At 52.4% G+C, this 13,157-nt stretch overlaps 1 protein-coding gene across 3 annotated transcripts in view; it reads left to right on the top strand.

The window, feature by feature from the left end:
* CCDC30 (coiled-coil domain containing 30) overlaps positions 1–12,206 on the top strand; it is a 38,821-nt gene extending 26,615 nt beyond the window's left edge. For all 3 annotated transcript variants that reach the window (XM_069034646.1, XM_069034644.1, XM_069034645.1), the window contains 11 exons: positions 1,119–1,359; positions 2,756–2,929; positions 3,541–3,750; positions 4,302–4,459; positions 4,913–5,060; positions 5,563–5,684; positions 7,150–7,291; positions 8,123–8,259; positions 8,527–8,638; positions 9,389–9,456; positions 10,052–12,206. In XM_069034646.1, coding sequence (XP_068890747.1) covers positions 1,119–1,359; positions 2,756–2,929; positions 3,541–3,750; positions 4,302–4,459; positions 4,913–5,060; positions 5,563–5,684; positions 7,150–7,291; positions 8,123–8,259; positions 8,527–8,638; positions 9,389–9,456; positions 10,052–10,274 — 1,735 coding nt within the window. In that variant the 3' untranslated portion in view covers positions 10,275–12,206. The remainder of the gene's footprint in view (positions 1–1,118; positions 1,360–2,755; positions 2,930–3,540; positions 3,751–4,301; positions 4,460–4,912; positions 5,061–5,562; positions 5,685–7,149; positions 7,292–8,122; positions 8,260–8,526; positions 8,639–9,388; positions 9,457–10,051) is intronic.
* Positions 12,207–13,157: the final 951 nt, after the last annotated feature.

Genomic DNA, 13,157 nt, shown 5'->3' with positions numbered 1-13,157 from the left:
TGCAGCTCTTCCAGATTGTGAGCAGCCTAAATGGGAGCTGTCCTTAGGGAGGAAGATTCTTCCCTTGAAGTTGGACTAACGGGGTCCCAAAACTCTCCTGTTGTGGGTTCAGGCTCCTCAGGGCTCACTGCTGGCAGAAGTTGGTGGTCCTAGTCCCACTGGAGATTTGGGGAGTCCTTGGAATCTGGGTATCCTTGGAGGGGAGGTGTCAGCAGGTGTTTGTCTGACTCCCCTTTTTGAGTAGATCAGGACAAATTTGGAGCTGGAGCATCTGGACTCAGGCTCTCCTTAGTAAATAAAAGCTTGGATTAAGTCCAGTATGGTTACAGTGACCTGGGTTACTGGTACTGGGATAAAGTACAACCAGCAGAAGGCAGGTAGGGAGCTGCTAAGGAATCATGGAATTCAGGCTGGAAAAGCCCTCCAAGATCATCGAGTCCAGCCATTTCCCAACACTGCCATGTTCACCCCTAACCCATGTCCCCAAGTGCCACAGCCACAGGTTTTTTGAACGCTTCCACAGACGGTGATTCCAGCCTGGACAGCCTGTGCCAGTGCCTGGACATCCAGCACATAGAATCACAGAATCCCAGACTGTTCTGGGGAGGAGGGGATCTTAAAGCTCATCCTGTTCCATCCCCTGCCATGGGCAGAGTCACCTTTCTCTATCCCTGGTTGCTCCAAGCCCATCCGACTGGGCCTTGGACACTTCCAGGGATGGGGCAGCCACAGCTTTGGGCTTGGATGGAGAAAATGGAGATGGAGTTTGGGTGAAGATTAAGTCAGGCAGTGGGACTGGGACACCCAAGCCCCTATTCCAGTGCTTTCCTGTGGCTTTGAGTCCAGAGCAGCTCCCATGCCTTTGTGAGGGTTCCTTAGCCAGCCCGTTACCTCCTCCCAGGGAGAGCTGAGCCTTTGGATGCACGTGGTTTTGTGGGAAGTGTCCCAGGGAGACTGACCCTTGCCCAGAATTGCTGCACCAGGATTGAATCCCCTTTGGAGCCTCCCGAGGCGCCTGAGTGTTTCACTGGACTCTCATCTCCCAAGTTTTTCCCCTTTAACGGTGTTTTCCCTGGATGTGTGTAGTTATCTCTCTCCTTTACTATTTTTCCTTCAAGCTCTGAATTACTAGAGAGCAACAAGAAGAAGGAGGAACTGGAAAAGCAGCTCAAGGAGAGCAATGAAGAGAAACGGATGTTGCTGGAAGAAATTGCCCAGCTCAAATGTGACATCCGGAGTGCCCAGGAGCAGGGCCCCAGCGGAGACATGAGGAGGATGATCCCAGGCTTGGAGCAGAGGGAAAGCAGGTTTCTCCCATGGCAGAACTCGGCAGGCAGTTTAGAGGGGAGCCTTAAACAGGTATGGGCAGCTTTGTCATCTGCATCCTGCTTTTTGTCACTAATTGAGTGGCAAAACTTAATTAAAGTGGGCTGGAAGCCAGTCCTGTGGTGTGAGCGATGGTTGGAAATTAGGGATGTGTTAATTTCCTTGTGTTGTGCTTTTGGATGTGGTGGGAACTTGGATAAACTGAACTGATTGCAGATGGCAGAAATAAGTGATTTAAATGGAATTTGTTCATCTTTCTCACCTTGTGAGCTGAAAGAGAAAGGGAGGTGCAGGTGTCCCTGCCTAACGGGAAGGAAATTATGGAAGAACTCAGGATGGGGAGACTGAGGAGGAGCTCAGCTTCTGTGCAAGGATTTGGGGGAGAAGAGAGGTCAGGGCGGTCCGTAAGGCCAGGGTGGGAGTGGGAAGTAGAGGATAGGAGTCCAGTTGTGTACAAGAAGCAGCAAATCCATCCAGGTGGAGCAGAGCAAGACACAAGGAGTGCAGTGGATGTGGGAAGGGATCCTGATAGAAACAAATGTGGAAAACCCCCCAAAACCAATGGAGCCAATGGACCTCCAGGATAACTTACACTGCCAGATCCCACAGTGCTGGATCAAGACTTTTCCCAGCTTGGGAAGTTGTCTGGGGATTACGTGAGAAGGCAGATTTGGTCTTCAGGGAATTCCATCCGGTCCCAAGAGCAGAGGGTGAAGGCGCAAAGTGGGAATGCAGATCCGGAGGTGGCTGACAGTGATGCTGGAAAGAAAGGCTTTGGTATAACCCAAGCAGAGATTTTGGCATGTGTGTCAGGAAGGTGGGTGAACCAAGGAGCTCAATTATCTCCCAAGAGCCATTGCAGACCATCGGTGACACCTCCCAGTGTCCAGGCTCTGTCCTGCTGTGTTCCTGTCCTGCTGCCAGGACTCACCTTTCTCCTGTTCCTGATCCCTCTGCGAGCTGGCCTGGCTGCATCACTCCTGCTTGGATGCCTGAGTGAGACTCTGGTGCAAGAGTCCAAAGTGGCCTAGTAGTTTTGCTTTGATTGGACAGGTTTGTTCTAATAGGGGATTTTTTTTTTAAACTTTTCCTCATCCAGGCTATCACCTCTTCACCTTTGGCCTCAGGAGTTGTATTGGCTTCTCTGAGGGGATGGAGAGAATCATTGAATCACTGAACTTGGAAAAGGCTTCTAAGATCAACTATTAACCCAGCACTGCATATTCACCATAAACCGTGTCCCCAAGTGCCACATCCACATGGCTCTTAAAACCCTGCAGGAACAGGGAAGGGAGCAGGACATGGTGTAGGGACAGAGAAACACCGGGCTTTACCCATCTCCCTGCCCAAATGCCCTTAAATCCCACTGGCTTCTGCTATCATTAATCACCTTTATCCTGCCTTAATGTCGCTTCTGCCGTTCTCGCAGGGTCTGTGCGAGGAGAGGTTCCAGCAGCAGGAGGAGAAGCTGCAGCAGCTGCGCCAAGATCTGCGGCGGGTGCAGAACTTGTGCAGCTCCGCCGAGAGGGAGCTCAGGTATGAGAGGGAGAAGAATGCTGACCTCCAGAGGCAAAATCTGCTGCTCCAGCAGGAATGCACCAAGGTAGGGACAGAGCCAGGCTGCCCAGTGTGCTCTGCCTCAGCTCCATGGGAATTATGGCCACGAGGGCTGGAGCCCCTCTGGAGCCAGACTGGGAGAGCTGGGGGTGTTCACCTGGAGAAGAGAAGGCTCCAGGGAGACCTCAGAGCCCCTTCAGGGGCCTGAAGGGGCTCCAGGAGAGCTGGAGAGGGACTTTGGACAAGGGATGGAGTACCAAAACAAGGGGAAATGGCTTCCCACTGCCAGAGGGCAGGGATAGATGGGATATTGGGAAGGAATTCTTGGCTGTGAGGGTGCTGAGGCCCTGGCACAGGATCCCCAGAGAAGCTGTGGCTGCTCCATCCCTGGAAATGTTCCAGGTGGACAGGGCTTGGAGCAACCTGGGATAGTGGAAGGTGTCCCTGCCCATGGCAGGGGGTGGAACCAGCTGATCCTTCCTACCCAAACCGCTCTGGGATTCTGTGATGAATTTCACTGCCTCCAAATAAAACATGCTTTACTTCCTCTATGGTTCCTCTTCTGCTCATTCTGGAATCCTGTCCCCCTTTCCTAGCCAAGCCATTCCAGCTGATTTATGCTGAAGTATAAACCCGATTTTTTCTCTGGGATCTCAGGTCAAAGCCGAGCTGAAGCAGGCCCGGGCCAAACTCTCAGACACCACAGAAACATGTTCCTCCCTCTCAGCACAGTGGGAGAGGAGCCAGCAGAAGGTCAAGGAGCTGGAACTGGAGCTCTCCAAGTGCTCCCAGGCTGACAAGCTCCAGAGCAGCCTCCAGGAGAGGCTGGCCCAGGAGAAATCCAGAGCAGGAGAAGCACAAAAGAAGGTGAGTGTAAGCTGGCGTGTGTTTGACAGTTCTGTGCAGCTCTAGTGCAGAAAACAAGCAGGCTTGCTTCCCCAAATTCCTTTTTGTGATCCCTTGGCTTAATATTCTAGGAAAAAAGCCTGTAATTAGTGGGAGCACAATCAAGGCAATGGAAGCCATATCTGATAACCCAATGTCTCTGAAATACTGATAGTGGGGCTGGCAGGCACAGGGAACCCCGATTCTGTTTTTACTGAGGAGATTTCATACTGTTTACTGGCTGGAAAATTCCAAAACCTTGTGTTTTCCATGGCACTGATTCTGCCATGCTCCTCAGAAATCATTGGATTATCTTTTGAAATGTGCAGGATCAAATTGGGTCAAAAAAGGATTGCTGAGAATTTGACATAGTATTTGGTCCAAAATCTCCAGAGGTTTTGCTTTTAATGGACTGAGTCAAAACAAGGAAATCTTTCCTTCCCATGCGTCAGACACTGGGGGATCAGAGGGGTCTGATTCAGATGCTGGCCTGTACATTCAGAAAGTTTAATCCATGTCCATTTTAATCCAAGATCGCAAAACTCCAGCAAAAGCTGAAGGATTCCCAGCACCAGCTGCTGCTGGCAGAGGCCCGTGTTTCTGATAAGAAGCTTCTGGAGGAGGAGCTGAAGGAAGCTCGGGAAAATGAAGCTCGAGTGCAGCAGGAACTTCACGAGGAGCAGCTGAAAAGGTCTCTGTGCTGTACAGGGGCTGTGCCAGCCCCGGGAGCCTCTGGCAGCTCCTGGCTGCCCTGGGAGGGTTCAGGGATACACAAACCACTGCTTTGACCTCCTGTCTTCCCTTTGGGCCTGCCTTGTCCCTGGAGTTCTCCAGGGATTCCCCCCGCCTGAGATATAAAAGATTTTTGGAGGCTTCATCTGCCTTGGAAGGGCCGTGGTGTCACTGTCAGCCCAGTGATGCCAACAGCCTCCTTCCCTGTGCAGCTGGGAATGATCCCAGTATATCATCCCCCCTTTCTGTGTCACTGGGACATGGGGACAACTGGGATGTGCTGGTTCCTTTGTCCCCTCCATGGCAGCTGGGGCAGGAGGAGAGCAGGGCGTGTTTGGGTGACAGACAGACGCCTTGGGGGCAGGTTGCACATCCCCCTCCAGCTCTCACTGTCAGCCCGTTGTGTTTGCAGGAGGCTGCTGGAGCAGCAGGTGGAGGAGCTGCGGCAGCAGCTCCGGCATTCCCGGGAGACGGAGGCATCGCTGGCCAAGATGCACGTGGAGCTCCAGGCCAAGACCCTGCACGTCCTGGAGGATGAGAAGAAGCTGGATGCTGATGAGGTGAGTGACAGTGATGGGGTTCTTCGTCATGCAAGGGGGAACAGGACCATCACGAGCTGGAATCTGCTCCTGGGAGCTGCTGGAATTGGGAGCATCTGATCGGGGCTGAGCCCTTGCAGATCCCACTGATTTCAATAGGAGCTGGAGGAAAAGCAGCATCCCATTGCCAGTTGGTTTCTCAGGATGCCGCTCTGAGGGCACAGGAAGGCTGGGTGGTTTCTTCCTTCCCTTTTTCTTGCAGAGCTTAGAGTTTTTGCTTGGAAATTTCAGCAGAGTCTGTTGTCTGGGAGGGTTCATTGCCTCTCTCTGCAACAAAATCCCACTGCTCCTTGTTAGGGGGAGGAGGGAGTGGTCTGGGGGGCTGGCTGGCTGGCTGGATATTGGCTGTAGTGGGAACCACTGGGATTGATGAGAGAGAAGCTTTGGAGACCAGGCAGATGGGAGGCAGAGGGGCCCCTCCAGTTGGGGCCACACACACGAGTTAAAAATAACCCTTTTCCAGCATGTGCAGTGCCAGAAGGAGAACCAGAAGCTCTTGGAGCAGCTGGCACTCCTGAAGGAGGAGAACAAAGCCCTGTATGAGGAAGGTGTCCGGCTCCTGAACCAGAAGGATCTCTATGTCAGGTAATGCCCAAAAACCTGCCGAAGAATGGCCCCTTCTGGGCCTGCTGCTGGATTTGGCTGTGGTGTGGATTTTCCTGTCCAGTGTTCAGGCTTTTAGCAATAAATCCACTAGTCCTGTGTGCAGTGAGCTCACCCTCCTTGTCTGCTGTCAGGGAACTCCAGACTGGTTTGGGGGGGAAGGGACCTTAAAGCCCATGCTGTTCCACTCACCTGCCAGGGACAGGGACACCTTCCACTATCCCAGGTTGCTCCAAGCCCTGTCCAACCGTGCCTGGAACATTTCCAGGGGTGGGGCAGCCACAGCTTCTCTGGGCCTCCTGTGCCAGGGCCTCACCACCCTCACAGCCAGTAGGTCCTCCCAGTATCCCATCTATCCCTTCCCTCTGGCAGTGGGAAGCCATTTCCCCTTGTTCTGGTACTCCATCCCTTGTCCAAAGTCCCTCTCCAGCTCTCCTGGAGCCCCTTTAGGCCCTGGAAGGAGCTCTGAGGTCTCCCTGGAGCCTTCTCTTCTCCAGGTGAGCACCCCCAGTTCTCCCAGCCGTCCTGCTCTCCTTGGCAGCTGAAGGCAGCACAGGAGGGTGTTGGTTGGGGTCTGGTGTCAGCAAAGACACTCCCTGGAGCTGCTCCTTTCTCCTCAGAGCCCTTTTGGTTAATTTGAAGCAGTTTTTTTATCATGAATTTTGAGCAAACATGGGCAAATGTCCCTTATATGGTAGAAATTTCTCTTCTTTTTTGGTGTTATTTTCCCTTCTATCCCAACCGGATAAAAATAAACAAGAACTTTGCCCAAATGGACTAGAGGGGAAGAGCAAAAATCAGAAGTGTCAGGAGGGAAAAGTATTTGTCCCCAGTGTCCCAGCTCAAAGAAGCTCCCACTGAAGTGGCTCTTCTTGCTCCTCTTGGCCTGTCCATTGCTGTTTAGAATTCTTAGTTTTCCAGCCAATGTGTGGATGTGGCACGTGGGGACATGGTTAGGGCGTGGCCCTGGCAGTACTGGAGAATGGTTGGACTTGATGATCTTAGAGGGTTTTCCTAAATTTTCTTCCTATTCAAAAGTCATTTCCTTAACCATCCACATCCCCACCAACAAAACCAACTTACCCTTTCCCTGGAACTTCCAGTTTTGGTGCCCTTATAACCGTATTTGTTATAAAGAGCTGGGAGGGGTGAGCACAAGGGTTTGTAAAGCTGGGAGTCACTTTTGGAAATGCTTTGGGTCCTTACCAATTTCCATTTGATTGACACTTAAAAATTAAAATTTCCAACAAAAACACCCCCAAACTGATCACTGAAAGAGTCCAGACAGTCCATGTGCTCATTCTGGGCAGGCAGGAGGAGCTGGGGAATGGCTGAGACTCTGAGTTTGGACTTTGAGGAGCCTGAATAACCCAGGACACTCCTGCCTGGGTGGTGACCCTGAGCAAAAGAGCCTTTCACAGCCTGATGGTTGTCCCTGCTTTCCCAGGAAATACAACGAGATGCAGCTCCGGCACAAGGACAAGATCCGCAGGGCCAAGGAGACCTTCATCCACGAGGTGAAACAGAGGGACAGCAGGATCAAACAGCTGGAAAATGAGCTCAGTGAGTCGAAGCTCCAAGTGGAAAAGGTGAGAGGACACATCGAGGGCTTCTCCTGCAAAGGGAGGCTGCAGGGGCACCGCTGCTTCCAAAATAATCATGGATTCAGGGAATGGTGTGGGTTGGAAGGGACATTAAAGCTCATCTCATCCCAGCCCCTGCCATGGGCAGGGACACCTTCCACTGTCCCAGGCTGCTCCAAGCACCATCCAGCCTGGCCTTGGGCACTACCAGGGATCCAGGGGCAGCCACAGCTGCTCTGGGCACCCTGTGCCAGGGCCTGCCCACCCTCCCAGGGAACAATTCCTTCCCAATATCCCACCTAACCCTGCCCTCTGGCAGTGGGAGCCATTCCCCCTTGTCCTGCATTCCAGGCTCTTGTCTAAAGTCCCTCCTTGCAGGAAGGGACCAGGGGCACCAATCTATAGTAACAAAAAGCCAAAAGGAAATTCCTGGCTCAGGATTGACCTTGGGGGAAGCCACATCCTCAAATCCCAGTCTGACACTGGCTGAACTCCATGTTCCTTTGCCTCAGCAATTCCTGCTGGGAAGTGACCCCAGAGCCTCTTTTTGGGGTATTTTACATCGAACAGACTATGGAATTGCAGAGTCGTTGAGGCTGGAGAAGACCTTTAAGATGTGGATCTTCATCAAGTCCAACCATCCATCCACCAGCACTACAGCATGTCCCCAAGGGCCACGTCCACACAGTTCTTGAGCACTTGCAGGGGTGGTGACTCCGAGCTTTTAGGAGCTGGCGTCCTTGATGGTGATCCCTTGGGAAAGCCCCGAGGTTTGCAGAGGACAGAGAAGAGTCAAGAGTAACTGGTGGTTGTTCTTTCCTTCTCCACCACCCTCAGGGGAAGGTGCTGATTGCCCAGATCACTGCTGAGAATGAGAAATTACTCCAGGAGAGGCGACGGCTCCTACAAAGAATATCAGACCAGGAGGAGTCCCCTTTGAGCCTCCGGTCTGGGATTCCTTCCCTGCAGAGCAGGTAGGCCCCTGCTGATTTCCATCCCCTAGGATTCTCCCTTTGCCTGGTTTTGTGCCTCTTAAGAGTTCCAGAGGAATGTTTGGGTTGTGCCCCAGCCATTGGTGCAGTGGCTTTCATGGCTGTAATTAGCCCGTTTTCCCATCCAAGACCTCGCCATTGAGCTGGAGGCTGTGGAGAGCAACAGCTCTGAGGCTGGACAAGAAAATTCCTGTTTGAAAACGGAGCATGGCTGGAAGGAAAGTAACTTGTGCCTTGTGCCATGCCCAGAGGGAAGATCCTGGAGGAGGAGAATGTTCGGCTGCATGACAAGCTCCAGCTCTCCAGCCATGTGGCCACCTCCCAGCACCTTCCCAGGAGCAGCCCTGCTCCCAACACAGAGGTGAGACCCTGGGAGGGCTGGGATCAGCAGGAATCACAGAACCTGATGTCTGAGGGGCTTGGGAAGAGCTGGATCCAACCCTTGGGATGGAAAGGGCTCACCAACAGCTATGGTGAGGATGGGCTTTGTGAGAAGCTGAAGGCTCCCTACACTCAGCCCCTGCTCATCCCTGAGCTGCTGCCCATGGGATCCCCTTCCACAGGGACAGGAATCTCACTTGGCACATTTAGAGCTTTTCAAAGGCCTCAGTTGTAAAGTTGGCTCTAGGAAAGGAGAACCAACCCCAAGTGCAAGGTTGGGAATGTTCCTCTTGCCAGGAGGAATGTTCCTCCCTCAGGCCAAGCTGAGTGATAATTCCTGAGCCAAGTGAAGGTATTGGCCATGTTAATGAAGAACTTTGGCAGGAGAGGTGGAGACAATCCAGGAAATCAAAGAGTTTTCAAATCAACCAGGTAGATTTAGGAGTTTATTGGGACTTTTAATTTGGATAGAACCCAGGTAGGTTGGAAATGAGCTGTTAAGGGGGAAAGGGCTGTTTGGGGCTCACCTGGCCTTGGTGGGGCTTGGTTTGGATTTTTTAGTTTAAATTCACACCCAAAGGACAAATCCCTGATTAGCACCCCTGTGGGGCTGCAGTTGGTGGACAGGACTCTCAGTGAAGCTGGGGGAGAGCTTGGAAGACCAGGAACTTTTGGAATTCAGGGTCTGACCTGCACCTCCTCCTTTCAAAGTCTCTGTTCCTCCTTCCAGGGCTCGAAGATCATTCCTGGCTCTGAACGCCAACCACAGAGTAAGGTGTTGCCACCTCCTCGTGCCAGGTACCGTGGGGGGGAGGAGGAGCCAGGGAGTGGCCACTTGGGCATTTTGGCTGCTCCACACTGTGCATTCACCTCCCAGAAGCCTTTTTTGTTTGTTTTTGGTCAAATTTTAGGGAAAATGGTATTAAAATGGCATTAAAATGGTATTAAAACCAGTCAATTGATGGGATGGAGAAGTCAAATTTTCAGAATATTTTGGGGAACACTGTGGGATTTAGGAGTCTTGGTGCTCAGGGGCTTTGGAAGAGTCTATACAAGAGGTGGTGAGACTTGGAGCCCTAGTGCTGCCAGAGCTGTGTGCCACATCACACTGGGATGTGCTCCTCCATTCCAATCCATGCCAAACCAGATGTGAAGGGAAGGCAGAGGGACCCTGCAGCTCAGGGGGTTTGGTAACAGCCCCAGCGGCCGTTGGGGTGAAGGATGGCCCGAGCAGGTTCTGGGCTGGCTGAGGGTGTCCCTTCCTTGGCTGGAGGAGGAATGTGGAGTCTTGATCCAAGAGAAAAGCATCAACATCGCCATGTGCTGCTCAGAGGTGTTGGGTAAGGGTCTCCCAGACTCCATGGAATGACAGGAAATGGAAATTTATTTCCAGCTTCCCACCCCGAGATCTCCCAGAGCTCCTTGGCGCCCTGAAGGCCCCGCAGAACACAAAGCCTGAGGGAGAGGCTGAAAGCCAGGACTCCTCCTTCTGCCTGTCCCCCTCACAGCCTTCGGAGATCGGGTACCTGAATGTGGCCTCTCCTGGGGATACCCCAGCCCCCACAGCCTCACCGCTGCAGGACGAGAGCCAGAGCCTCGGCTCCGAGAACTTCTGAGCTGGGAATGTTGGTGCAGCCTTACCTGGACTGCAGGATTTGGGCTCCTGGGGCAACGGGATGACAGAGCCTGCAAAGAGAATTGCCAAATGGACTGACCCCATGATTTCTGGGATATATTCCAACTAAATGATTCCACAGGTTGTTTTTTTTCACTTGCCCACCTGTAAGTGTGTGTGTGATCCCAGATCCACTGGAGGCTGGAATTTGCAGATAAACTCAGTACAATGGAAGAGGGGTGGGGTGAAGAGTATCTTCCCTCAACCCTAATTCCCTGTCCAGTCCAGTCCAAATCTATACCTTTTATAAATATAACTTGGAGAAGTTCCCTTTCACCCTGTGCCCACAATCCATGCCCACACAGTGTCATTCCCCTTTGTCCGTGCTCTCAGCATTCCCTTTGCTTTGTGCAGAGGTGAACGGGACAGCTGAGCACTGGGGAGAGGATGGGAATGTGTAGGGAAGGAACATGGGATGGGGAAGAGAAGCTCTGGGGGCAGGATGTGATGGGCAGAGGGATCAGAAATGAGGTAAAGGGAGATGGAAGGGCAAAGGGAAATGGAATAGGGGCAGAAGAGAGGAGGGATCTGAGCATCCAGGAAAGGAAAGGAAATGCATCTGGAACAGATGATCTCTGAGGATGCTTGAGTGGGAGTGGGAAGGATCAGGCCATGCAAAGCAGGGAGTGGAGGGGCTCTGAGGATGCCAAGAGGGAAGCAGTGGGATCAGAACTGCAGGTCAGGTGGGAACAGAGTGTGGCTGCGCACCTCTCTGGGCCTTTCTGTGCTTCCTGGGCTCTCCCTGTGTGTTTTGGGGAGCCCTGGACCCCTCGGTGTGCTCCCTCTGCACCCTGGCTGTCCCTTAGAGGGTATCCCAAGCCCTGGTGTCCATTTTGGGGTAACCCCACCTCTTGGTTTTTTTGTGCCATGCCCAGGCCCCAGCGCTGCCTTTGGGTGCCTGTGGCCCCTGGCTGTGCCTGTTTGGGCTCCCCACAGCCCTCAAGGAGCCTTTTGGGGTGCACAGAGCCTCTCCATGGGATTTTCTGTGTCACAGAGCCCTGGGTGTGCCTTTGGGCTCCTCTGCACACCCCGGAGTGCGTGAGCTCTGCCTGGCCTTTACAGGGTGGGCTGTAGTGCATCCTCAGCCCTCTGGCTGTGCCCTGGACTACCCCAGACCCCGGGGTAGGTATCAGGAACACTCCCCTGGAGGGCTGAAGGGTTTCATCCCTTCTGATGGGGCAGAACTGGCTCAGCCACACTCAGGGAGAGGCAGAGTCAGGTCTTAGAAGGGGCACAAACCATCAGAGACCCTGAAGGGCCCACAGACTCATTTCTGGGCCTTCCGCCAGAGGACAGGGTGTGACCCCAGTGTTACATGAGACAGTGTAAAACTCCTGACCCCAGGGAAGGTACCTGGGTATTCCCACCGAGCCTGAGCCTGTATTAACCTACTGAACTTTGTGTTTTTGGAGCTTCCCCCACCCCTGATGGATCCAGACTGTGACCATCACTTTGACCATGGACACCGAAATTGCAACAACCAAGTCTTGTCACTGCACTCATGGGTGGTGAGACCTTTCCTCTCCACTCTCTACTTTTATCCTTTCTTTTTTTTCTTTCTTTTCCTTATGTATTTTCTAAAGTGTTATTTTTATACTTTTATATTGGTATATCTCTAAAGGAAATAACCAAAATGGCCACATAGGTGAGTTCCATTGCAACCCAAGTGTTAAAATAAATGTGACATATGTATAAATATGTATGCATGTATGTATATAAACACCAATCATTCAACGTCCTTTCACTCTCATCCATTCCAAGGGTGCCCCAAGAACCTGGGTTATCCCACCTCAGAGATGGCTCGGAACAGCTCCATCAGTTCTCCCCCACCTCACAGCAGCTCCGTGCCCACACAACAGGATGGGCAATTTTCCACAACCTTCCATTGCCTCGAGGTTTGTCTTGTAGCGAGGGGCCCAAAACAACCACAGTACTCGAGGTAGGGCCTCCCCAGTGCTGGAAGCATAAAACAGGGAAGAAAATGCAAAGCTCCGACTGTGACAGGGCCCGTGGTGCAGATACAGAACGCGAGTGAAGCCCTGCGCTTTGTGTTGCTGTGGCAGTGAGAGAAACGTGGAGCAGGGCATGGTCTCGTTTTTCTGCTTGATACCCAACAACCCCTACCAAGGAATATTCCATACTCTGGGACCACAGAGAACAGGAGGTTTGACCACGATCCCACCCACAGCACTTAGCACGGTCGTGGTTAATAAGGTATGAAATGTACCCCAATTTTGTACCTACCTAGGGGATGAGAGTTCAACCTGGAATTTGGAGGGACAATTTGATGGGGTTGTCCCCTTCATCCTGCCCAGAAGGGATGTCCTTGGGTAGTCCCCTTTCCAGAAGGAATGCCCCTGGGTAAATTCCTGGGTAAAGCCACGTCAAGTGTTTTGACACAGGAAATGAATCTGTGATTGTGATGGCATTGTTGGAGCTCTCTGGGACTGTGCTGCAGGTTTGTTTTCTTTATGCCCAGCATAGGAATAGATCTGGTACAGGGTAACTGGGATCCCCATAACTGGTAATCACTTATCCAGTTAACTGGGATCAGTTACCCTGTGTGTCACATTCAGTGAACCCTGCTCTGGGTGAACCCCACCAGAACTACACTTCATGGACTACTTGTGCATCCAACATCAGCCCTGTGGCTGTTTTTGCAATAACCTATTGTGGTACATCCTCCTCCCCCTGCTCTATGGGAGCTCCTGATAAGCACCTGATAAGGTGAAGTATCCCCTGACCCTACCAGGAACTCCTGAGTGCAACAGGAACAGCAGCTGCCTGTCCAAGGTGGGGAACAAAGGATAATCAGGCATTCCCT

The sequence above is a fragment of the Aphelocoma coerulescens genome, chromosome 21 (genome assembly GCF_041296385.1).
Source record: "Aphelocoma coerulescens isolate FSJ_1873_10779 chromosome 21, UR_Acoe_1.0, whole genome shotgun sequence".
NCBI lineage: Eukaryota > Metazoa > Chordata > Aves > Passeriformes > Corvidae > Aphelocoma > Aphelocoma coerulescens.
The sequence above is the reverse complement of the archived record's forward strand: the minus strand, read 5'-3'. Positions and strand labels throughout refer to the sequence as shown.